Source organism: Xenopus laevis, chromosome 3S (genome assembly GCF_017654675.1).
Source record: "Xenopus laevis strain J_2021 chromosome 3S, Xenopus_laevis_v10.1, whole genome shotgun sequence".
In the NCBI taxonomy this organism is placed as follows: domain Eukaryota; kingdom Metazoa; phylum Chordata; class Amphibia; order Anura; family Pipidae; genus Xenopus; species Xenopus laevis.
Window position 1 is genome coordinate 13,301,745 of NC_054376.1, and position 24,574 is coordinate 13,326,318.

The window sequence follows — 24,574 nt, forward strand, 5'->3', positions numbered from 1 at the left end:
GAGCAGTATTCCACCAATAGTTATTGACTGTGAAAGGGTCTGCAGACAGTTTTTGGGGTCCCTTTAGAGTGTTTTCGCAGTAAGTGTTTGATGGATTCTTCATACGGGAATCTGCACTGAAGTTGATTTTATTTCGACTTGATTTGAGTTTTTCTACCAATATTGCTCTTGCCAATGACATTTACAATAATGACAATATGGACTGACATAAGGTTTCACAACATTATATACTTTAAAATCAATACACCTGAATATTAAGTTCAATATCTTTTCAATAAAAATCCTGCCTAAAATCTAGATAAAGGGGAAAGAAAAAAAATGATTCACCATAAGACAAGATGGCCTGGCACAAAATAGATCTTGGTCGAAAATTTACTGCTTAAAATAATTTCTTATACAAATATTGTATCAACCAAAGTGCCTTATGCATTTTGTGCCATTGTGGGGCACTTAATCGTAGGCTGAATGAAACCATGTTTATAATCTATGTTTATAATCTATGTCTATGTAAATATTTCTGGTTGTTATTGTTTCATTCAGCCTAGGATTAAGTGCCCCAGAATGGCATAAAATGCGTAAGGCTCGTTGGCAGATGTAATATTTGTATAGTAAATCCTTCTAGTTGATACAGAGGAAGCAAAAAACTCACATGAAGACTTCTTTAATTTGCCATAGAGGGGGTCCTGGGTCAGATATGCACTATTGGACATTTTTATTAATGTGTTACTATAGATCTTAGATACAGTAGTAAGACCAGCACAACACAAGTATGCCATTTAGGGATCTCCCCTGTTTTATTCAGTCTCATACAACATTGTGGGGCATACACTATGGTCACCCTGATAACCAGGGATGTAACTACCGGGGGAGCAGGGGGTGCAACTGGGCCAGGGCCCGCACCCCCGCTGGGCCCCCCTGGAAGATCGCGCACGATGCAGCCGGCTGGAGTCGGCTGCAGCCGCAGAGAAAAATCACGCAGACGAGGGTGGGGCGGGGGCGGGCCCGCCCCCGCCCCCGCCCCCGCCAAGTTCCGTTACTGCTGATAACTATTTAGAAACTATTTAGAAATCAACACAGTCAACCAAAGTGAAATTATTATTAAAAATGTTAGGGTCAAAATCAAGAACATTGATATGATTTGTCTTTCATGAAAATATAATATCTATGGGCTTTCTTATTCCCTCCCAGAATGCTCTATGAGGCAGGCAAGAGGTCAGTTTAATGGAGTCTGGTCGCACCTGTAATAAAAAGAGGGAATGTATATGTATTGCATTGGAGTCAGGGGGCATTTTTCCCAGTGCCAAATCTATTGGAGTCAGTGGTCATTTTTTTCTCACGCCAAATGCTTCGGAGTAAATAGGAGTTTTTAAGTTGAATGTTTTTACGCAGTGAGGTCCATGTTTTGTTTTTCTCACACCAAATGCATTAGAGCTCCTGAACCTTTTTATCTCATTTATTTCATCCTGATTGGTTTTAGGAATATTTGAAAATGTTTCCTACAATGTATTTTTTTTTTGACAAACTTGCCAAATCCCTTTCGTTTTTCTGTAATTCTAAAAATAAACCCGTGCTCAAATAGCAAACTGGTGTATATGCGGATACAGGCAAATACACATCTCTCAATCCAATTTGAATAATGCGAATGACTTTATTCTATTTGTATTATAAATGTGTTAAAGCAGTTACAAAGTGGTAAAGTGTTTTTGCCATCAATTAACAAGAGCGCTTCATATAATTCCCTCTTCCATACTTAGCAGCAATCTTTTTCCCTGTCGGGAGAACTGAAGAGATTAATTGCTTTCACAAAAACTTTATTTGAATGTGTAAAACCTTTTTCAGACCATGCGATTTCTCAGCAAGGAAGGAATATGCTTTACATAATGTGTTATTTAAATAGGATTCCATTCGCCCTCCCCATTTGCCTTTTATGCATTAGTTGACAGATACAAATAAACAACATATTACTATAACAATAATATAATTCTATAGTGAATAATGTAACCCCCTCTTATCAAATACAGGTACTGTGTATTATATGAGACCAAGGAGCTCCATGACCATATAAGCACAAGGCAGAAGGTCAAGTGCTTTACAGAGGTCATGGAACTTTGATGTGTTTTATAATATCCTCATATTTTGCAACAGGTGGTAATGATACTCATGGAATTACTTCACTATGCACAATTTAGAAGAGTGTTATTTACAGGGCTCATGTATTTTACAATAATAAGTATTATTTATTTATGGCTGGGATAAAAAAAAATCCCTTTCTATTGATGATATGCCCACACAGATCTTGTTTATGAAATTATATATCACCAACCAGCAACAATTTTTCATAGAAAGATATATTCATTTATAAAAGGAAATCGCTATGACCTCCTTCTGCCCAACCTCTGTGCTTTGGGATTTTAGGGGGTGGTAATGTAGACAGAAGATAGTCCTAGACCCATTAATAATATCTGTACAGTGTGAGGTTATGTAATAGAAAGCCAAACTGACTTCATGTTTCAGGGGGTAAAGAAAAACAAGAAACGTGTATTGTAAAACAAGAATAGTGGAAGAACACCAGAGAAGTCTCAGAAGAATAGACCAAGGCAGAATTCAGAAGTGGGGCATTTTTCATTAAGATGCCTTTTTAAAAAAAAAAATAAATAAAAAAAAAAAAAAAAAAAAAAATATATATATATATATATATATATATATATATATATATTATTTTAACGATTGCCCCTCCCCCCACACACAAAGACACATATTCAGACGTAACATCTTGGCTGGAAGCTCTTTAGAAAAAAAGACCTAATAATTGTTTATATCAAAACCTCAGTTCTGAGCACTAATATTTACAGGGAGCCATTTGTTCTAGCAGCCTATTTATTACACTTAGGGGCACATTTACTATGGGTCGAATATCGAGGGTTAATTAATCCTCGATATTCGACAATCAAAGTTAAATCCTTCGACTTCGAATATTGAAGTCGGAGGATTTACCGCAATTCGATCGAACGATTTTCCTTCGATCAGAAATTGTTGGAAAGCCTATGGGGACCTTCCCCATAGGCTAACATTTGTGCTCGGTAGGTTTTATGTGGCGAAGTAGGTGGTCAAAGTTTTTTTTAAAGAGACAGTACTTCGACTATCGAATGGTCGAATAGTCGAACGATTTTTAGTTTGAATCGAAGTCATAGTCGAAGGTCGAAGTAGCCAATTCGATGGTCGAAGTAGCAAAAAAAATACTTCGAAATTCAAAGTATTTTTCATACTAAATCCTTCACTCGAGCTAAGTAAATGAGCCCCTTAGCTTCTAGGAACTACTGTACATTCACCAGGGAGCAACCCACCAGATTCCAATATTTAAACCATCCTAAGCTTAAAAAAACAGTTAAAGTATTAATTTATAATATGATGACATTAAGTCAGTGATCCCCAGGCAGTGGCTCATTAGCAACATGTTGCTTGTCAACCTCTTGGATGTTTCTCCTAGTGTCAATATTGAAAATGGATTGTCCCTGTGTTTCCAGTTCTTTGTCCCAGTGCTCCTCAACAGGTTGCAGCCCCCGTGTCAGGATGACAAAATTCCAAGTTGCAATAAAGTATTATTCGGAGAGAACGCTATATGTTCAAAAAGTCCATCTGTATTTATTGCAGGGAAAACATGCACAACATGTTTCGGCACGTTCGCCTTCATCAGGTGCATGATGATGGTGAATGTGCTGAAACATGTTGTGCATGTTTTTCCTGCAAGAAATACAGAATGACTTTTATAACATATATTATAACATGTAATACTTTATTGCTGTTTCTACTAGTGGCCTCAAAGCACGGGCTTATTTTTGAATTACATATTTGGAGGCAAGTTTTGGTTTCATATAAACCAGGTGTATTGACAAAACGAAACCTCCTATAAGCTGACCATTCACACGGGGCAAATAACATCACCTTATTTTGCACTACCAAGGAACATTTTTCATGATTGCTTTGCTTCCCAACTCTTTCTACCTCTCAGTAGTGCTTAAGGGGAAAAAAAGATTGGGGACCCCCGCATTAAGTTGTTGCAAGGTCATATTGAGATGATGGTTCTAAGTATTGCATTGGAGATGCAATAGAGCTGCACTGGTCCAGGAAACAGACCAATGAAATGTTAGTATTTTACGTTCAAAGTGGGTATATGATTGATTATCTTTCTCTTCTTGATTGTCCTGGTTAAAAGAGATAACCGAGGAACATGTCAAGAAGAATAACCTATGATCAAGGACCTGCTTATTATTCTCACATACACATGTTTATGGAGTCTGTTATATTGCATTTTGCCTGAAATCAGAGCAATGAAACACTGTTCACTAAAATAAAAAATATATTATTTTATGTGTCTTTTTGTGTGTATACTAATATAAAAGCTCTATATTCCTCTGGTTAAAATTGTACATTTATTTCACAGAACTGAAAATCAACTTGCGTCTCACAGCAGTTCCAAATATACCTTATATTGATTGCAGCCCTTAAAGGAGAAGGAAAGCTACGGAGGCATTTTATTGCCAATAGATTAGCTGCAATAGTGCAAGCTAGAATGCTATATTTATTCTGTAGAATGTTTTACTATACCTGAGTAAAAAGCTCTAGAAGCTCTCTGTTTGTGTAGGATAGGAGCTGCAGTATTAATGTGGTATGACATCACTTCCTGCCTGAGTCTCTCCCTGCTGTGGGCTCAGATTACAGTAGAGAAGGGGGGGGGGGGAGAGGAGCAAACTGAGCATGCTCTTGCCCAGGGCAATGAGGTTTAAGCTGAAGGCAGGAAGTCTGATACAGAAGTCCATGTGTACACAATAGAAGGAAAGAAATGCAGTGTTTCTTTTAACAGGGGACTCAGAGCAGCATTACTTTGGGGGTTTACTGGTATATTTAGATGGACCTTTCTGATAAGGCTTACTTAGTTTTAAACATTCCTTCTCCTTTAAAGCTGGAACACTATATATTATTACATAAAAAATAAACATTATAGTATTCACGTCTCAGATGTATGACACTAAAATTTCCAGGAACAATGTCAAATCTGTCAATTAAAGTGGCATCTTTTTGTATTCTTTTTTTGTAGGCCCAAGAAAACTTTGATCAGACAAGAAGAAAAGGTAAGATATGACTTCCATCAAACTGCGCGTGTGAAATATCCTGTACGAATAGGTGCATCCAGGGTTGACGTTGTTGTGTGTTGATGACGTTTCATTTTGTGTTTTTCATGAATCTTTAACTTGGAGCAGAAAATTATTGATCTTCCTCGATCACGAATGAGATCAGAACTCCAGAAATTTCTTTTTAACATATCTATAACATATATAGATATAAAATATCCTTTTATTCTGACTACATAAAGCTATATTTTAGCCTGTGGATGTTTTGCTTGTCTTGGAAGCAGCCTTGCTCTATGTAAACAAATCATAAGCATTCCTTATCTGTATTTTCCTGCCATAGAATAAACTCTGTTTCCTACAAATCAGCCTTGTTCTAAGGTATTATAGGATATGCTGATGGGGCTGTTTTTTGTTTGTTTGTTTTTGTGTAGAGTCTTTGCTGTAATGCCATTACAGAGATTTTTCTCTGCAGGCTGCAAAATCTGTTAATGCCTGTTAACATTTCTAAGTTAAGTGCCACTTTGGGTACCAGATTTCTTTATCCACATCTGGAGTACAACTTAACGGCAGTTTAAAGTTGGTGTAATCTAAAACTGGAGAAATTGCTTTACTCGACTATTTAACGTTAAGGATTCTGTCATTTTTCAAAATGCATCAGTTGATAGTACTGCTCCAGCAGACTTCTGCACTGAAATCCATTTTACAAAATAGCGAACAGATTTTTTTATATTTAACTTTGAAATCTGACATGGGGCTAGACATATTGTTAGTTTTCCCAGGTGCCCCCAGTCATGTGACTTGTGCTCTGATAAACTTTGGTTACTCTTTACTCTTTCTGTACTGCAAGTTGCAGTGAAACCACCCAGCAGAACAACAGGAAGGTAACCAGATAACAGCACCCTGTTAGATATAAGAACAGCACTCTATAGCAGAGCCGGGCCAGACTCCCCAAGGCAACCAGGCCTGCCATGGCGCCGGCTGAGCATGCGCGGATTAGCGCTCATGCAGGTGTTCCCCTGCACTTCTGAAGAGCACAGATAGAGTTGGCCTATTATTATCAGCAGCAGCTGTGACAGCTTCTCGTTCGCCCCAAACCACAAGGGAACCAATCTGCAGCTTTCCTATCACCCTCCCACTTGTGAGTGCCTGTTTCCCTCTCTATCAAGAGACTCACTGCAACATGGTTTAAAAACTTTTCCGGGTCCCCAATCCCATTTGCTGCACTGGGCAAACACAGGGAACATCAGGAGCTGCAAGGGGAGTGGGAGCTGGGAAGAGATGCAGCGGTGGGGGAGTCCGTGCTCGTGTAGCCACACATTCTCCCACCACCTGCTGGAGGATTAAGTGGCCGCAAGGAGGGATCCACACACAATGTGCAGCCCAGAGCGGGCACCTGAGTGGAAGCGGGCGCACCATGAAGGTTCTGCTGCTATCTGTGCAGGTCAACGCTCATGCGTGCATGCACAAAACGGAGCGATCGCATGTGCAGAAGCGCAATAGACTAAAAAATAGCAGAGACAGTCAGGGAGAGACGGGACCGGACATGGGGTAGGCAACTGAGAAGGTAAGTGCCTGGCACCCCCCAGCTTTGCGCCCTAGGCACTACTCCTACTCTGCCTACCCCTAGTTCCAGCCCTGCTCTATAGTAAAAACCCATGACCCACTGCAACAGTTAAATTGAGGAGAAACAACAGTATGTCAGAAAGCAGTTCCATCCTAAAGTGCTGGCTCAATCTGAAAGCACATGACCAGGCAAAATGACCTGAGATGCACCTAAACACCAATACTACAACTAAAAAAAATACACTTGCTGGTTCAGGAATGACATTTTACATGGCAGAGGGAATTATCTGCAGTGTAAACAGTGTAATTTAGAAATAAAAACACTATAAAAATCATGACAGAATTCCATTTAAAAAACGTGGAGATTGCAAATTTGTCACTTAAGCAAACCTTTTACTGCAATATACTCCAAATTTGTCAGCACTTATTTGAATAACCCCTAGTACTCCAAGAGTGAAAGACAGAATTCACACTTTCAGTAATAAATCACTGCTGCTTATTAAGGGAGTAAAATCTGTCAGATTGAGAAATTATGCAAACGAAATTGTGCGGGTGGGAAGTGAATGATGAATCTGAACAATTACTTGAAGTGGTACAGCCTTTCAGAATATAGATGCAAATTCATTCAGAAATGTAACATTTTCTCAGTACTTAGCAATGTTTATACATTCCACATGTCTCTGTTGATTGGCTGTGTTCGTTTTGGTGCAGTTAGCTAATTTAATGGGTAAATATATATACTTGTCTGTGTATACTGAATATATGTAAGGAGAATTACCAACTGTCTATCCCCTCACATTAAACACAATCCAGAGTTTTCTTTGTGCAATCACTCCAACTTTTATTTCTTCCAATTTCTCACAGCCAGGCAAATTTACATACAATCAGGCATTCCACTCTGTCACAGTATAGGCCCACTTACATCACAGGTTTCCTTCTCCCCAGGGGGATCCACCCGGAATACTGGAGAAGGGCATTCACAAACAGCTTCAGCCTACCTGCTTCGACAATCCGGTGCTCACACAGCACCCCTTTGCCTCTCTCACAGGCTCCCCCACTTCAGCAATCCGGTACCCCGTCAGCACCCCTTAGCTATTCCAGTTGGGTTTCTTTGCTGGCAGCTCTCTGGCCCAAGGCCCTTATACCTTCACTTCTCCTATTCTAACTTCTAGAATTCCTAACTCGTGGGGTATCCATGGGGGCACTATCCCCTCTAACCTCCTCATTGGGGCATTGAGCGGCCCTTACTAAATTTCCTGTCTCACGCACCTAGTTCATCTTAGTACCTTAGCCTGTCACTACTTTCTGTCTTTTGTTCTTACCGGGCCTCTCTATCTGGACCTTCTTTCTTGACAGTTCTTTCCCATCACAAGACACTTAACCCTGGGTGTGGCTCCCTTTTATACCCGTAGGAAGAAACCAACTCCCACTAGTGGCAGGGGAAATAATTACACTTCTACTTTTGTTACACTTGCCTGCCATGTACCCACATTACACTTATCATTCGGTACACACATTTTGTTCACCTCCTTACATATATACTGTATATTTAGGGGGTTATGGGGGAATGCAAAAATCTTTTTTTTAATAAAATCTGACTTTTAAAAAATCACGATTTTTTCTGAATTTATTAAACCCCGAGGATGGAAAAGTCCATCAAATGCAAACTTTTTGGGAAAATTTAATAATAAATAAGTGCAAAAAACCCAGGCAGATTTGATCGGGGTTTGTAGCAGAAAATATTGAGATAAATTCGGACTTTGATAAATAACCTTATGTGTATCGTGTCATACAGTAACACTATGAAGAGCAAACAGTAAAAACTGGGTGACATGATGTGAGTAAAGAGTGTGACTCAAAAGTTAAAATAAAGAAAGACAAGAAATTAGGGAATCCACTTTTTGGGATTCGGCCGAATCCCCGAATCCTTGGTGAAAGATTCTGCCGGATACCGAACCAAATCCGAATCCCAATTTGCATATGCAAATTAGGGGCAGGAAAGGAAAAAGTGGGGAAAATTCTTCTTTCCCTACAAGAAATATGAGGATCACATTACTAGGGATGTTGACTAGTGATGGGCGATTCTGGCTCATTTCGCTTTGCCAAATAATTCGCGAAAACGGCGGAAAATTTGCGAAACGTATTGAAGTCAATGGGCGGCAATTATTTTGACACGCGACAATTTTTGATGCGAGCGACAAATTTTTATACGTGTGACTATTTTGTCCAAATGCATTAAAGTCAATGGGCGTCCGAATAATTTTGACGCGTGACAATTTTTATATGCGTGGCAGATTTTTAGTTGGCAAATTTTCGCCGAAGTTTCGCAAAAACATCAGGCTGCAAAACGCGACAATTTGCAGCGAATCCATGCCTGCCAAATTTATTCGCCCATCACTAATGTTGACCAACTTCTTGAATTTTGTATGAATAAAAAAAAAAGTCACTGCCCACATCCTGACTGCAGATAAATGTAATCTAATCAGCAGCGCCACCAGTTTTCATATCTGAACTATACTGCAGAAGTACTGTACATATATGCAAAAATACACGTATGGGAACGCAGAGTGCAGTTATGGGTCTCTCCTGCTGTTCCTTGCTGAGTGGCTCAGGTGTATTTCTGTGACAGCTGAAGAGCAGTATATGGTAATGCAGTAAAGCCGCTAAAACTGCATAAATATGTACACAGCTTTATAAATTATTATTAAACATTGTTTAAATAGTAACAAGCACGAGTCAAGCAAATGCTGCTTTTAATAGCAATTTTTTTCTCTACAAATAACTGTAAAAGCACTGAGAAATGTTAACAAATGCATATTTGAAAGTTGATAATTACTATATGTCCACACAGAAACCAGAATTTAATAATCAGCCCTGTAGCATCAGCTTATATTACAGACCAACCTCATTTTCTGCTGGATAATTAGTGACGAGCCCTAAGCTTAGCTTCTCAACAGCTGCTCAGAGCCCACTGAGCATGTGAGTGTCACAGACACTTTCCAAGATGGTGACCCCCTGTGACAAGTGTGAAGTCCTGGATCATTGCTGCTATTGACAAGCTGAAACTTTAGCCTCGTGCAATAAGTTCAGTATATAAAATATGGCATTTTTAGCCATATTCATTTTAAGGGTTTAGTTCTCCTTTAACACAGGCCATCTGTCACCTGTGACCTTTATATAAGCAGTACACTAGGTAATATACAGTACCATTTTTACCATTTTCCAGGTTTTTATGTCGTTTTGAGAAGATGACACCTAATTAAGCATATCTGTGTGGATAAATATGTCACTGTGCTTAAAACCAAGCTTCTTTAGATTTTTCCCATCACGTCGACCTTTTTATTTTCCCTAAGTGACAAATACTACAAAGGAATAGATGAGTTATGCTGAGAAGTGTGTTATGTTAAGAGAATCAAATTGCTGGAAAATATTGTGGCGTAGTTACTGGGAAAATCTTTGATGGAAGGTTTATCTAGTGGCCACATTTACTTAGCTCGAGTGAAGGAATAGAATAAAAAATACTTTGAATTTTGAAGTATTTTTTTGGCTACCTCAACCATCGAATTGGCTACTTCGACCTTCGACTATGACTTCGAAATGAACGATTCAAACTAAAAACAGTTCAACTATTCGACCATTCGATAGTCGAAGTACTGTCTCTTTAAAAAAAACTTTGACCTCCTACTTCGCCACCTAAAACCTACCGAGCATCAATGTTAGCCTATGGGGAAGGTCCCCATAGGCTTTCTAGCCAATTTCTGATCGAAGGAATTTAGTTCAATCGATGGATTAAAATCCTTTCAATCGTTTGATTCGAAGAATTTAATCGTTCGATTGAACGATTATTCCTTCGATTGTTCGATCAAACGAATAGCGCTAAATCCTTCGACTTCGATATTTGAAGTCAAAGGATTTAACTTCGAGGGTCGAATATCGAGGGTTAATTAACACTCGATATTCGACCATTAGTAAATGTGCCCCTAGGTGTTTGGACTGATTAGCCTTAACTATAATAAAAGGGCAGCCAGGGGCATAAAAACAGTGCACCAGGCTCCAACGCCAAAAACTATTCGAAGGGTTCGGTTACGCATAGGGACACCTGTGTGCATATCTCCCTCCCCGCCGCTTACATGCTCGCTGAGGCGCACATGCGTTAATTTGAAAAAGAATAAAAACCAGCAGGGAGGAGGATTTCATCACTATAGAGGAAACACATCACCTTCTGCAAATTGTTTTTGTAAAAACGCAGCAAAAATTTGACTGTGACAAAAAAAATCACAGAGACAAAAATGTCGCCAAGACAAAAAAGTCGCCATGAGAAAAAACGCCCATTGATTTGAATGCATTTGGACACAAACGTTGCAGAGGCAAAAAAGTCGCAGAGACAAAAAAGTTGCCACAAGAAAAAAACATGAAAGCTATTAAAAGATCCAAATATAAAAATCATGAATATAAATAGCCACTGAGCTATCTGGGATGTCCTAAAACCACGATTGAAAGACAGATCTGTGCAAGAAAAGAAGGGCAACTTCCATCCACTTCCACATGATCTCAACTTCATGACCTCAGCATTTACAGTATTTGGTGTATCTGTATTCATGGATTTTATGGCTTGGACACTTGATCAATTACAGAAAAATCATGGATTAAGGAACTATGAGAAAAATACAAAGGTTTGTGCTAAAGAGTCTGAATCTGAGACATGAAAGTTCCCAGAACATTCATAATTCATCCCCGTAGTGTTTCATGACTGTACATGAGCAGAGGGAGAATTTGCGTCTGGGGAGTCTACTTAATCTGTTACCTGGCAGGACGTTTTGATCTTACCTCTCTGCTTGTCCTGTAAACACAGAGCATGTCATTGAAGAAAGCTCAATTTCTGTGCTGCCCATTAGATCCCTGATAGCCAGCACTCTAGAATTTAATATCTGTGGTAGGTAGGTGAATAAAGTGAGTAGTTTTTATGATGACCCTCTGTTAATACTGAGTAAACATACTGAGGGGCAGATAAATCAAGGGTCGAAGTGAATTCGAGGGAATTTTGGAAGTAAAAAAATTCAAAATTTGAAGTAATTTTTTGGATACTTCGACTATCGAATAGGATACTACGACTTTGACTTCGAATTCGATGCAAAGTAAAATAGTTTGAATATTCAACCATACGATAATCGAAGAACTGTCTCTTTAAAAAAACTTCGATTTCAATACTTCGCCAAATGAAACCTGCCGAACTGCTATGTTAACCTATGGAGACCTTCTAGAGCATTTTTCTAAGTTTTTTTGAAGTCGAAGAAAAATCGTTCGATCGATGGATGAAATCCTTCGAATCGTTTGATACGAAGGATTTCATCATTCGATCGAACAATTTTACTTCGACCGCAAATGGCCAAATTCTATGTAAAAAAATATTCGAAGTCGAAGTATTCCAATTTGATGGTTGAATTTCCAAGCTTTTTCCACTTCGAAATTCGACCCTTGATAAATCTGCCCCTTAGTGTCAGACATCAAAATTTAACTGCAAAATTTCAATTTGGTGGTCCCTACATGCAAAATACTTTGCTAATACTCAGCATATTGTCTATGAAGATGTTTTATGTTAGTAACTAATGGCCCACTTCCATTTTCAGTTAAAAAAGCAATATATGTATATCAATGTATATTTAACTTTTTGCTTATTTATCTGGGGGTCACCTTCGCTATGTGGAGACTTTTACTACACTTTGCAGTTTTTCTTGCTCCAAGTTCATTAGAGTCAATGGGGCAAATTCACTAAGTGCCGAATGTGCTCTAGCGTCTGCTTCGCGCACATAGCAACACTTCTCCAGGCGTAGATTCGCCAGGACAATGCTAATTCACTAAAATCCGAAGTTGCGTCCAGGGCTCCAAAAGCTGACAAATTAGCACTAGCGTTACTGCGGCAAGCGAAGTGAAGTTGCGCTAGAGTTGCCTAATTTGCATACAGCTGGAAGTTAAAGTACAATGGACGTATATGTTGTAGCAAATACATTACACTACACAAGCCTGGGAAAGCTTTATAAAATAAAATAAAGTTGTTATATTGCCCTACACATGTGCCCAGTGTATAGTTTATGTGCCATATGTTAGGAAATATAGGGGGGAAGTTGGTTACCCCAAAAAAAATTCTTTTTCAGCCTATCACCCTGAAAAATGAAAAGACGCCAGTGTTTTTTGGGACTTTTCAACTATTTTTTGAGGAACTCCTATCTACTCTATTGCACTTCGCCTGGTCTGAGGTGGTGAAGGCAAGTCTGGTGCAAGAAGCAATGTTCAGTAAAATCCACATCTTAATAAATTTGCGTAGTTACGATCCTTCGACAGAGCGCAATTTCGCCAGGCGTAAGGGAGCGAATTACCGCTAGAGTCTATTTCCTTTGCTAGCGAAGATACGCCTGCGCCCGTGAGTAAATCGGCGAAGTAACAAAATGACATCACGCTGGCGAATTTTCGCTAATGTTAGTCACTTCGCATTTTCGTAAATCTGCCCCAATGGCTTTTTAACATGCCAAATGCATTAAAGCCATTGAGCATGTTTTTTATTGCACCAAATGCATTGGAGTCAATGTTTTTTTTTCTCATGCCAAATACTTCAAAGTCAATGGGCAATTATTCTCACCCAAGTAAATAAGCTTAAACTGGTATTTTTTCTTGCACTAATGGACTTTTGTTTTCTTATACCAAATGCATTGGAGTCAACTGGTGTTTTCTCTTACACCAAATGCATGTCAGTCATTAAAACAGCAATTGCATGAAAGAAACACAATCCTTTTCAGCCAAAACAAAATCCACAGTAAAATTCTTGTCCGATTCCTCAAAATTGTCATTCCTACTGGAAAATTGAATTTGGTGCAAAATCTGTATCAGGCAAAAAAGTGAATTCATAATTCATCCCTGAATATAACACGGGGAGGCCCATTTATCAACATTCTCATTTTCAATGTTTTAGAAACACAAATAAATGTACTTTCTCTAAAACCACCCATGCCATTTAAATTATTAAATTATGCAAATATAGAAAACAAACAAACAAAATTTGTGAAAGAAAATTGAAAACCTCTAAAAATTCTAGTTTTTTGGACTATTACAGGAATGGGACCTATTATCCAGAATGCTCGGGGGCCTAAGGTTTTCCCAATATCAGATCTTTCCGTGATTTGGATCTTCTACTTTAATTCTAGTAAAAATCAAGTAAATATTGAATAAACCTAATAGACTGGTTTTGCTTCTAATAAGGATTAATTATATCTTAGTTTGGATCAAGTACACAGTACTGTTTTATTGCAGAGAAAAAGGAAATTTAAATATTTAAATATTTGGATTATTTAATTAAAATGGAGTCTATTATTTGGAAATTTCTGGATAATGGGTTTCCAGATAACGGATCCTATACTGGCAAAAAAAAAAATCAAAAAACCAATAAAAGTCCACAGTGTTTAAATTGTTTCAACAGGATCAGTGCAACTCCTGTTGACTTCTATAGGACCTCGTCAGCTTTTACTTAGCAAAATTTTTAATATATGAGTTTGAGTATTAAAAAAAATTTTTTTTAGAGAATCGTGAGAAAATAGAAATTTCTATTTGTTTTCATAAATCTTTTTTTTTTCTAAAAACTCACATTTTTTAACATTTCTCTAAAACATTAAGGGGGTTATTTATCAAAGTCTAAATTTATCTCAATAATTTATGAAAAAAAATCTGCACAGGTTTTTTGGGCTTATTTATTCATACACTTTCCCGAAAATTTTGTTTGCGGGAAAAAATAAGAAAAAAATCTGGGGTTTTAGAGATTGCCAACCCTCCAAATTTTTAACCCCTAATTTATATCATTTTTTTCTGTGCTGAAATGAATTCTTCTAGGACAAAAAACAAAATGTCAAATTTGCAACCACCATTAGTTCATCAGCAAGAATTGTGACAAAAAAGATATATTAAACTATATATCTCACCGGCATGTACCATATTAACCATGTGATATAGAAAAGAAAAAATAATATGGTACATGCTGGTGATTGGTTTCTTCCTTTCGTTCACATGATGCTGTCTGTTGCACTTAATTGGGTGAGTGTCTTTTTTACTTTGCCTACTTAAGGCGATGATTTTAAAAACATTACTGGTCTTGATAAAGGTCCTAGAGGTGGACCGAAACGTCGGCCTGTTTTTTAATTATCTAAATAAAATTATGTTTTTAAACTAAACCTGTCGATAGGTTCCCACTGTGCACTCATTCACTCTGGACTTGAATATGCACATTTTGAGTAGCACCTGGGTAGCTTTCTGAACACAGTGGAGTGTGGATAACCAAAGTTTTTAAATATATATATATATATATATATATATATATATATATATATATATATATATATATATATAGATAGACATATATATATATATATACTCTTTGTGTCCTGAAGACGGCTCAAGCTATGGAGCCGAAACGTTGATAATAAATTTTGATATTTGATTTTTCACACTAAGTCCTGGTTGATGCGGTTATATATATATATATATATATATATATATATATATATATATATATATATATATATATATATATATATATATATATATATATATATATATATATATATATATGTAACGCTTTTCTGGCCTAATCTGCCAATTAGGAGTTAAGGGTGACCAGCTAGATAGTGAGCATGGGTTACAATGCGAATCTTCACCCAGGGCAGAGCCTTCGCCAAATGGAAGCTTCCCCTTTAAACTATAGTTGAACTACAACTCACAGGCATATAAGTGCAAATAGAAGAATGGACGCCAGGAGGTTCTTTAAAAAGGGTTAACAGGAGCACAGGTTTATTATGCCAGAGGCAAATGACCACAGGTTTACTTACAACAGTTCTGAGGACACAGCAGATGGAATCACTTTGGACAGCAAAGGTTCACAGTCAAACAGATGCGACTCCCAAAGGATATTGCAGATAGGTGTATATCAAATCCCAGTTCAACCGACGTTGCACAGTGAGGGGATCGGGATCAATCAGGTAGGGGTCAGGTAGTCCTTTGCTCACCTACTGCCCTAACAACTGAGTTCCCTGCTCTAAAGGCAAACAGGCCTTGTGGGAAGCTACTCCCTACTACAAATCCTCGTTGGAGCGACAGCTGCTCTTTCTGCTACACCTCTCTGTCTTTCTCTCCTAGAGAGAACTATAACAGTATCTTACTATTTTAGCTGGTCCTCGTTCACGGGGTTTACCTGGTCCCCGACTTAGCACTAAAGGTGTCAGGTCCCTTTAGGGTAAAGGCTTTACTGGGGCCTATGGTGATCCCAGGCTAAATGGAGATTCACCTAGCAGCAGCACCAGGAGCCAAAGAGGAAGAGGACACTCCCTACACACACTATATAGCAGTGTGGCAGGGGAGTGTCATTACACTCTTTGTCCAATAGGTGTGGGTGTTACACTTTACCAGTTACAAGGGCTTGGCCCAATAAAAAGGGAAAAGAGAACTACATACAAACGGTAGGGGATTAACTCTATAGGGATAGAATATCCTATAGGTCCCTACATACACCCGGGGGAAAAATCCATTTCGTCCCGACAATGGTGAAATGATATAGACACAATAGTAACAAAGTGAATATATAAGTGCAAACCAACAATACCATTGAACATCACTCTTCTGGTATCCTCTCCTGAGGAATACCTGGTAACAATGGGTACTGTGGAGAAAAGAACAGTAAAGAGCAAAAGTGCAATACTGTATTGGATAAGTTTCAGTGCAAATAACTTCAGTTGCATAACTTTATTACATTCATGAGGTCCTTATAGGAACACTCAGGCACTTAACTTACGACACTTGAACCTTCCATAGCGTATCAGGAGGTCCAGGCACAGGCTTGGCTGAAAAGAAAAATTAGCATAGATTTCTTTTCACACATGAACACTCATTTTTATTGCAGTTGAGTTACATGACCCCACCATAACCAAAAGCTTTATTCATATCACACCCCCCCCCCCCTACCCAAGTGTACAAAGTCACTGAGAGCCACTTGGGGAGTAGTAAGGTGAAGAATAAAGGTGCTACTCAGCGAGTAGTTAGAGGTAGAAGAGTTTTGGTGGGGGCTCAGCAGTCTTTGTCTCATGAACCCAACTATTTACAAGTTCCAGACAATGTTCAGAAGTCCAGAAATGGAACAATGAGTGAACAAAACAATGAAGAAGGCCCAAAACTTGGGGCATCAATCTTGAAGAACAATGAAGAAGGCCCAAAACTTGGGGCAATCAAACGACGTCCTCAAGTGTAAACAAATCATCTCTAAGAGGAATTCTCACTCTTAGAGGCATACTGAAAAGTTACAACACACAGGGTCCAGCCGGATCCACTGTGGACAGCTTAAGAAATCATCCCATACTTTTCCAAGGTATGTTCATAGGATAGATAGTAAGAAGGGTGAGGCTTATCTACCTTCCCTCCATTAGGCAGAGTGGTTGACAAGCTGAAGAAGCGGTCCTCTTGAAACTTCCCACAACTTTTAACATGGTGCTTTAAGATGGTACGCCCATACCACCATTCGCTGAGGGTGTCACAGAGGAAGACCATGTCACGCTGCCGCTTCTGTGGATCGCTCTGGAACAATCCCTTGGGTCCCACATCTGTTTTCCTTAAAAGTTCTCCATAAAGCCATTCTTCCAAATTCTTCTCTACTTCGTCATAAACCCACTCAGGTGCATAGGGCATTGGATATCCCCAACGGTCACGCACACGGGCATTGATGATGCGTTGCACCCGTGAAACTGTGCGTGCCTTCTTGGGGTCGGCCCTTCCCTGAGCGACCCAGAAACCTTGTGCCTCTGGAGAAAGCAAGGGTGTTGACAAGCAGGCAACAGGCTGCTGAGAACTGGAATGCTCTGATGGAACCACTGTGGATGAAGCCTCATCCTTTGGTGCAGTGGTTGGCTTTGGAGTAGCAGGCCTAGGCATGGCAGGCTTGGGTGTGGCCGGCCTAGGAGTGATAGGCCTAGGTACAATATCAGGGTTCCTGCGCATAGTACTCCCCCTCCCTCTGGGTGGAACACGTGTTTCCTCACTTTTTGTGGCTGCATCCCCACTAGCGCCTACTCCATGTGAAATAGACAAAGCTTTTATAGGAACGATCAGGCTTTGCTTGCTGGGTGGACACCCTGAGGAGAAGTGAAGAGGATATGCGGGAACAGGTGCAGGAGCAGAGTCTCCTGACACTGAAGACAATCCATCTGTGTCTGTAGCGATGGATTTTGTCTTTATGCCCTTTTAGGATCAGCATAAAGTACATAGGGACCTAACCAGCACTCGTGAAAACAATGAGGGCACGATGAGTGGAAATTACAGGTCTCTGTGGATAGCTCACGGGTACAGTGCCCGCAATAGGGAACAACTATCCGGTTATAGTGGACATTTAGTTTTTCTCCATATGTCCCGGCCCAAATATATCTAAGGCCAAAGTCTACATCTTCTATGTCCTCATCCGAGAACAGCGGAGCCCCAGATAGGTTCTCCTCCGCATCCGCCCAACCCTCCCAGGAATGGTCAGCCATAATAACTGAAAAGGGTTTTACCGGAATGAAGAATGTAGAATAGTCCTCCACTATGCCCGCAGCCGCAGGGCAGTCAGTAGTGAAGTCCAGAAGGTCTGCACGTGGATGGGCCACAGCCGTGGTCCGTGGTGGTGCAGCCTCTTGAACCAGGAGCGGTGTAGAAATCCTCCGGTTCGCTGAAATGAGAAACTGTAAAGTAGCTGGTACAGCTGATGTGAAGAGTGGAAGAGCGGTGAAACTTCTAGGCAGCCGCCGGAAGTCCACAGGCACTAACAGGTGGAGTAGTGATGCACACGTCTTCTCCCTGTAAAGTCTCTTCACAAAATGGCGGCGAGACGTGACGTCAAGGACCGCCTTACTCCCAAAAGCGCGCCAACAGTTACTGCGCGGGAAAAAGATTGGCGCCAGCGAAATCTCGCGCTCGCGAGACTTGAGCTATGGCGCAGGCTCGTGTATCGGGAAATAGAACCTCCAAGCCCGAACCCACGGCCCTGAGATACTAGGGGAAAAATACCTAGCAAATTTAGTAGAAAAAGACGTGCAGGCAGCCTTTTGCCAATCAGGTCCGCCGCCTGTCACGAAAATTTAAAGCGACAGTGCACAAAAACACTAAATCACAAAAATACAAAAATAGCCTGGATTTAGGGGCGTGGCCCCACGTTGGGCGCCAAAATGTAACGCTTTTCTGGCCTAATCTGCCAATTAGGAGTTAAGGGTGACCAGCTAGATAGTGAGCATGGGTTACAATGCGAATCTTCACCCAGGGCAGAGCCTTCGCCAAATGGAAGCTTCCCCTTTAAACTATAGTTGAACTACAACTCACAGGCATATAAGTGCAAATAGAAGAATGGACGCCAGGAGGTTCTTTAAAAAGGGTTAACAGGAGCACAGGTTTATTATGCCAGAGACAAATGACCACAGGTTTACTTACAACAGTTCTGAGGACACAGCAGATGGAATCACTTTGGACAGCAAAGGTTCACAGTCAAACAGATGCGACTCCCAAAGGATATTGCAGATAGGTGTATATCAAATCCCAGTTCAACCGACGTTGCACAGTGAGGGGATCGGGATCAATCAGGTAGGGGTCAGGTAGTCCTTTGCTCACCTACTGCCCTAACAACTGAGTTCCCTGCTCTAAAGGCAAACAGGCCTTGTGGGAAGCTACTCCCTACTACAAATCCTCGTTGGAGCGACAGCTGCTCTTTCTGCTACACCTCTCTGTCTTTCTCTCCTAGAGAGAACTATAACAGTATCTTACTATTTTAGCTGGTCCTCGTTCACGGGGTTTACCTGGTCCCCGACTTAGCACTAAAGGTGTCAGGTCCCTTTAGGGTAAAGGCTTTACTGGGGCCTATGGTGATCCCAGGCTCAATGGAGATTCACCTAGCAGCAGCACCAGGAGCCAAAGAGGAAGAGGACACTCCCTACACACACTATATAGCAGTGTGGCAGGGGAGTGTCATTACACTCTTTGTCCAATAGGTGTGGGTGTTACACTTTACCAGTTACAAGGGCTTGGCCCAATAACAAGGGAAAAGAGAACTACATACAAACGGTAGGGGATTAACTCTATAGGGATAGAATATCCTATAGGTCCCTACATATATATAGTATTGTATGTGCTTAACCAGATAAATACTATTTAAGAAAAATCTTTAATTTTCTTGACTAAATCCTGTTAATTTAGTTTACGACCTTGCTCAATAGCACATATTTTGCCTGATTTAAATAATAATAAATCATTTCATAGATTCATTTTACAGAAACATTAATTTCATTAAATCAACCGAAGAGGAAATCAAAATAATGATTTTTGATGCTTTGGGGTTTTTTTTATTTTCCTTTGAACACAGCAAATAGCCATTTTCCAAATGAAAGCGTCTTTAAATATTTTTCCTCCTGTTTGTTAGAATTCTATTAGCTTTCGCTTCATACAAAGGAAGGTGAAAAAATTACCTCAGCGCCCGAAATCACAATAATTAATGGCAGTTTCAAGCTGCTAATTGAAATATGCTTTATCCTATTTATTCTGCAGCAGCACTCCGCAGAGGGTGCTAATGTTTGTGCTTTCTCTTATTGAGCAAAACACAATTTTATTCATATTGAAAAAATATATACATATATATGTGTGTGTGTGTGTGTGTGTATATATATTATTAGTATATTAGTGTGTGTCTGTAGGCCAAAGATTGCTCATAGGTTATAAAGAAAAGCTCAATATAACTATGCTAACATGCTGTTCGAATCACTCACTCATTCACAATTTACTAGGGGGTTATTTATCAAAGCCCGAATTTATCTCAATATTTTCCGCTATAAACTCCGATCAAATCCAATTGGGATTTTTACATTTATTTAATATTACATTTTCCTGAAATTTTGCTTAGCGGGAAAAAAAATCAGATTTTCACGATTTTTTCAGATTTTTCCATCCATTTTTCAAGATTTTTTCGAAATTTTCACCTGTATTGCACGAAACCCAGCCCACATCAAAAAATCATTGGGACTTCTCCCATTGACTTATATGCAACCTCGACAGGTCTGAGAAGCTTGATAAAGGGCCTGGGAGGCCCGAAATGTTGCCTTTTTGTATGCTATGGGCTAAATAAATTTTACACTTGAGCACTTTTTGCAAATCTAACAGTTTGTTGCTGGTGAATTTTCGATGTACTGATGTGACCCTAGGACAGGATAGGGTCTTATGGTTCAGCACCTGACACAACAACAGTGGTCTATTCTGGGAGGTGAGCGCTCCATATTTGTGACTGTGTGGGATTTTCAGATTCTGACTTTTCCATCCTCAGGGTTTAATAAATTCCGAAAAATTTGTGATTTTTTAAAAGTCCAAATTTATATTCAAAAATCAAAATTTTTTCGTGATTTGTGCATTCGGAGTTTAGTAAATAACCCCCCCCCCCAGAGTATTCATGACTTACGTATGACTCAATATCGTTGATTGACCATTTATTTTAATAAAACACAATACAATATTTTGGCTGAAAAAAGGCCACAGCTTGTTTTTATTAAACTCACCAAGCTTAAGAAAAATTATCCACCCACATACCCACATTATTATTATAACATATGCATAACATGAATAAGCTGTGACATTGTAAAACAATAGCCACTTAAGGCTGCATAACATTCAACAGTAGCTTATAATGAATTCACATTACTCATTACCAACCCGTTCTCCAGCCTAAGCTCCAGCCTCCACCTTAACACTCCAGCCCCCTTTTTGGCTACCCATTAGGGCAGCCCCACACCGCCAAATCTACGACAGCCTACCCCTTATCCTCCTTAATGGGCGGGCGGGAAACACTGCTTCCCTTGACTTCCAACAGGTAAGACTAATTTCTCCCGCACTTTCTCCCCCTCTTATAGTATCCCTTGCCCCTCCTTTGCTCCACCTCGCCTACAATCCCCACAATGCACCACCAAACCATTCCTCAATTCCTATTCGTCCCTAAGTCATGCCTTATTCTGTTCCACCTGTCCCAGGGTTCCTCCATAGGCCTCTGGCTGAGTATATTTATATTGACTGCATACGTTTAACTGTAATAGAAATTATTAATGAATTAGAAATGATGGGCCAGCATAAACATTGTGCACATATTTGCAGGGTCGGACTGGGCCCAGTGGGACACCGGGAAAAAAACAGGTGGGGCCTGCTGGGCCAGACCCACTAATAACGCTTGTACCTGAACTTCCATCCGGCCCTGGTAGCCGCCACGGGGGCAGGGCAGCCGGAGGGGGGATGCAGCATGGGGGTCCTGAGGTGTCTTGAATGGGGGGCTTGGGGGCCAGAAGCAGCAGCCCCGGTGGGCCCCCAGTCCTACTCTGTATATTTGTCTGTGGTTATGTATTAATACATAAATAGTACAAGGGGTTTGAGGGTGCACACGCCAAAGTTATGTTTAAAATTAATCCTGAGGAAGTGCCGGTTATACAGGCACGAAACGCGTAGGTTTATGCAAATGCACACCCACTGTTGCTATGTTTTCACACTGTGTGATACAATAAAGCCGGATTGATATTACAACCAGCAACCAGCGTCTTCCTTACAGAGCGGTCAGCGCTGCAAGCGAATATCATACTGTACAAATATGTAAAAAATTAGTCTGACTATGGTATACTGTAAGTATCAAGTGTTGATTGTAAAGGCCGTCCTGGCCTGCTGTAGCTTTTGATGGGTGTAATCTCTAAAACAACACACAATTTCAAAGTCTAAGTTCACTATTTGAGTGTAGCACAGGTTCAGTCCAGCATTAGCCAGGGTCCAGTGATTGATTATAAACAGGGCACAACCTGCATGAAGTTTGCATGGGTCTATATGGGCTTCCCCTCCATATTTGTCAGGAAATAGTTTGGTAGATAAGGGATAAGTGATGAGCAAATCTGTCCTGAAAAATTCACGAAACTGCAAAAAAAAACTGTGAAACGGTGAAAACGCATTTAAGTCAATGGGCGTTTTTACGCATGCTATAAATTCATGGGTGTTTTTTTCTTACGGCGGCTTTTTTTTGTCCTAAATTAGGACAATAAAAGTATAAGAAAAAAACCCCATTCGGCATTTTTTCATAGGGCTTTTGTTATAAAAAAAATCGCAAATTTACAGCAAAATTCGCAAAAAAAGTCAATGGGCGTCAATATAATTTTGATATGCGTCAATTTCGAGGTGAGCAACAATTTTTACACACCCGACTATTTTGTCCAAATGCATTAAAGTCAATTGCCATCCGAATAATTTTGAGGCGCAACAGTTTTTTTGCGCTCGACAATTTTGATGCACCCCAATTTAATTTTGCCACGGCAGATTTTTCGGGGGGGAATTTTTGCCCCAGTTTCACGAATTAATTTGCTTGCACCGAAATGCAGAAATTACCCTAAAATTTGTGTCTGGTGAATTTATTCGCCCATCATCACTGTTCGCCCTGCCACTTTTTTATTTTGTTGTGAGGAGCCTGTGATCTATAATTCTATGCACGAGATTTATTTTGGTTTGAATAATACATCGGTACATTGAAAAGGAAAATCCAGCGGGCTTTGCTTTTGTTGTTTATCAGTAAGCAGATCCAGTGACATAGGTGTAATGTATTTCTGTGGGCCTGAAATGATAAGCAGTTGTGTTTGTTTTAGATAATACTGGGAGAGCTCATGAAATTGCTTTACATTTGTATCTGGGATACAATTGAAATATTAATGTTTATATTTTTATCTTGCCTGCTAATCCCTTATACTTTCTAAAGAATGTTTTAGAATGTGAGCAAATATTTGAGTAAATCAGCTAATGTACTTAATCTTTTCTAAACAAGCACTTGAACCAAGCTCCTCAGTCTTTGTAAAGATGAGGCGTCCCATGCAAGTATTTTTTTTTCCTATAGAAGAACATATTTTATAAAAAAAAAAAAGTATGATTTTAAAATACATAAAAGGGGACACCCCACTACAGCTAGCTAGCTGCATTTTTTTTCATTATTTATTATCAAAATGTTTGTAAGAATTAAACTATATTTCATTAAGGTTCCCATTTCTCCTTGCTGCCTGACCTTGGTCACCTGGGAAATTTGTGCTTTGAAAGTGCACACTGCCATTAACTCATAAATTTACCCGATCTAATAACTCACATTACTCCATCTCAAGCACCACCTGATTTATAGGTGAATGTGTCATTCAATTTATTTTGCAGTCATGGAAATGGAAGAATGGTCACGGATATAAGGAGGTGCCTAGTGTGCAGCAGCTAGCTGCAATGGAGAAACCAGTGTTGTGCAGTTATTGAACCTGTTATACAAAATGGTTTGGGTCTGAGGTTCTCTGGATAAGGGGTCTTTCTGTAATTTAGATCCCTATTCCTTAAGACTAGTAAAGATTATTTAAACATGAATTAAACCCAACAGGATTGTTTTGCCTCCTGTAAGGATTAATCATATATAAGCCGGGCTCAAGTATAAGGTACTTGTCTTATTGCAAAGATAAAGTAAATCACCTTTACAAATTTCAAATATTCGATTAAAATGGAGTCTACAGGAGATGGCCTTCGCATAATTCATAACTTTCTGGATAATGGGTTTCCAGGTAACAGATCCCATACCTATACTATTGTCTTGGGTTGAAGCTAGCAGGATAAAAATGACAGTTGCTACAGTTCTGTACAGGCACACATGCAAAAGAACTTGAGAGCATTATTACATGACCAGTACAGTTTCCAAATTCTTCCAGTGTATTCTAGCTGATTGTACAATTCAGATATCTCTTGTTAAGATATTATGCAATACCCCAGAATATGATGACAATGGCCAGTATAGAGGGCATATAGACAGGGGCACT

General features: G+C 39.6%; 1 protein-coding gene across 1 annotated transcript in view; it reads left to right on the forward strand.

Moving 5' to 3' along the window:
• The window catches only part of fstl4.S (follistatin like 4 S homeolog), a 319,855-nt gene that overhangs the window by 43,053 nt on the left and 252,228 nt on the right, over positions 1–24,574 (forward strand). The window contains exon 3 of the mRNA XM_041588013.1: positions 5,096–5,129. Within this exon, the coding sequence (XP_041443947.1) occupies positions 5,096–5,129 (34 nt within the window). The remainder of the gene's footprint in view (positions 1–5,095; positions 5,130–24,574) is intronic.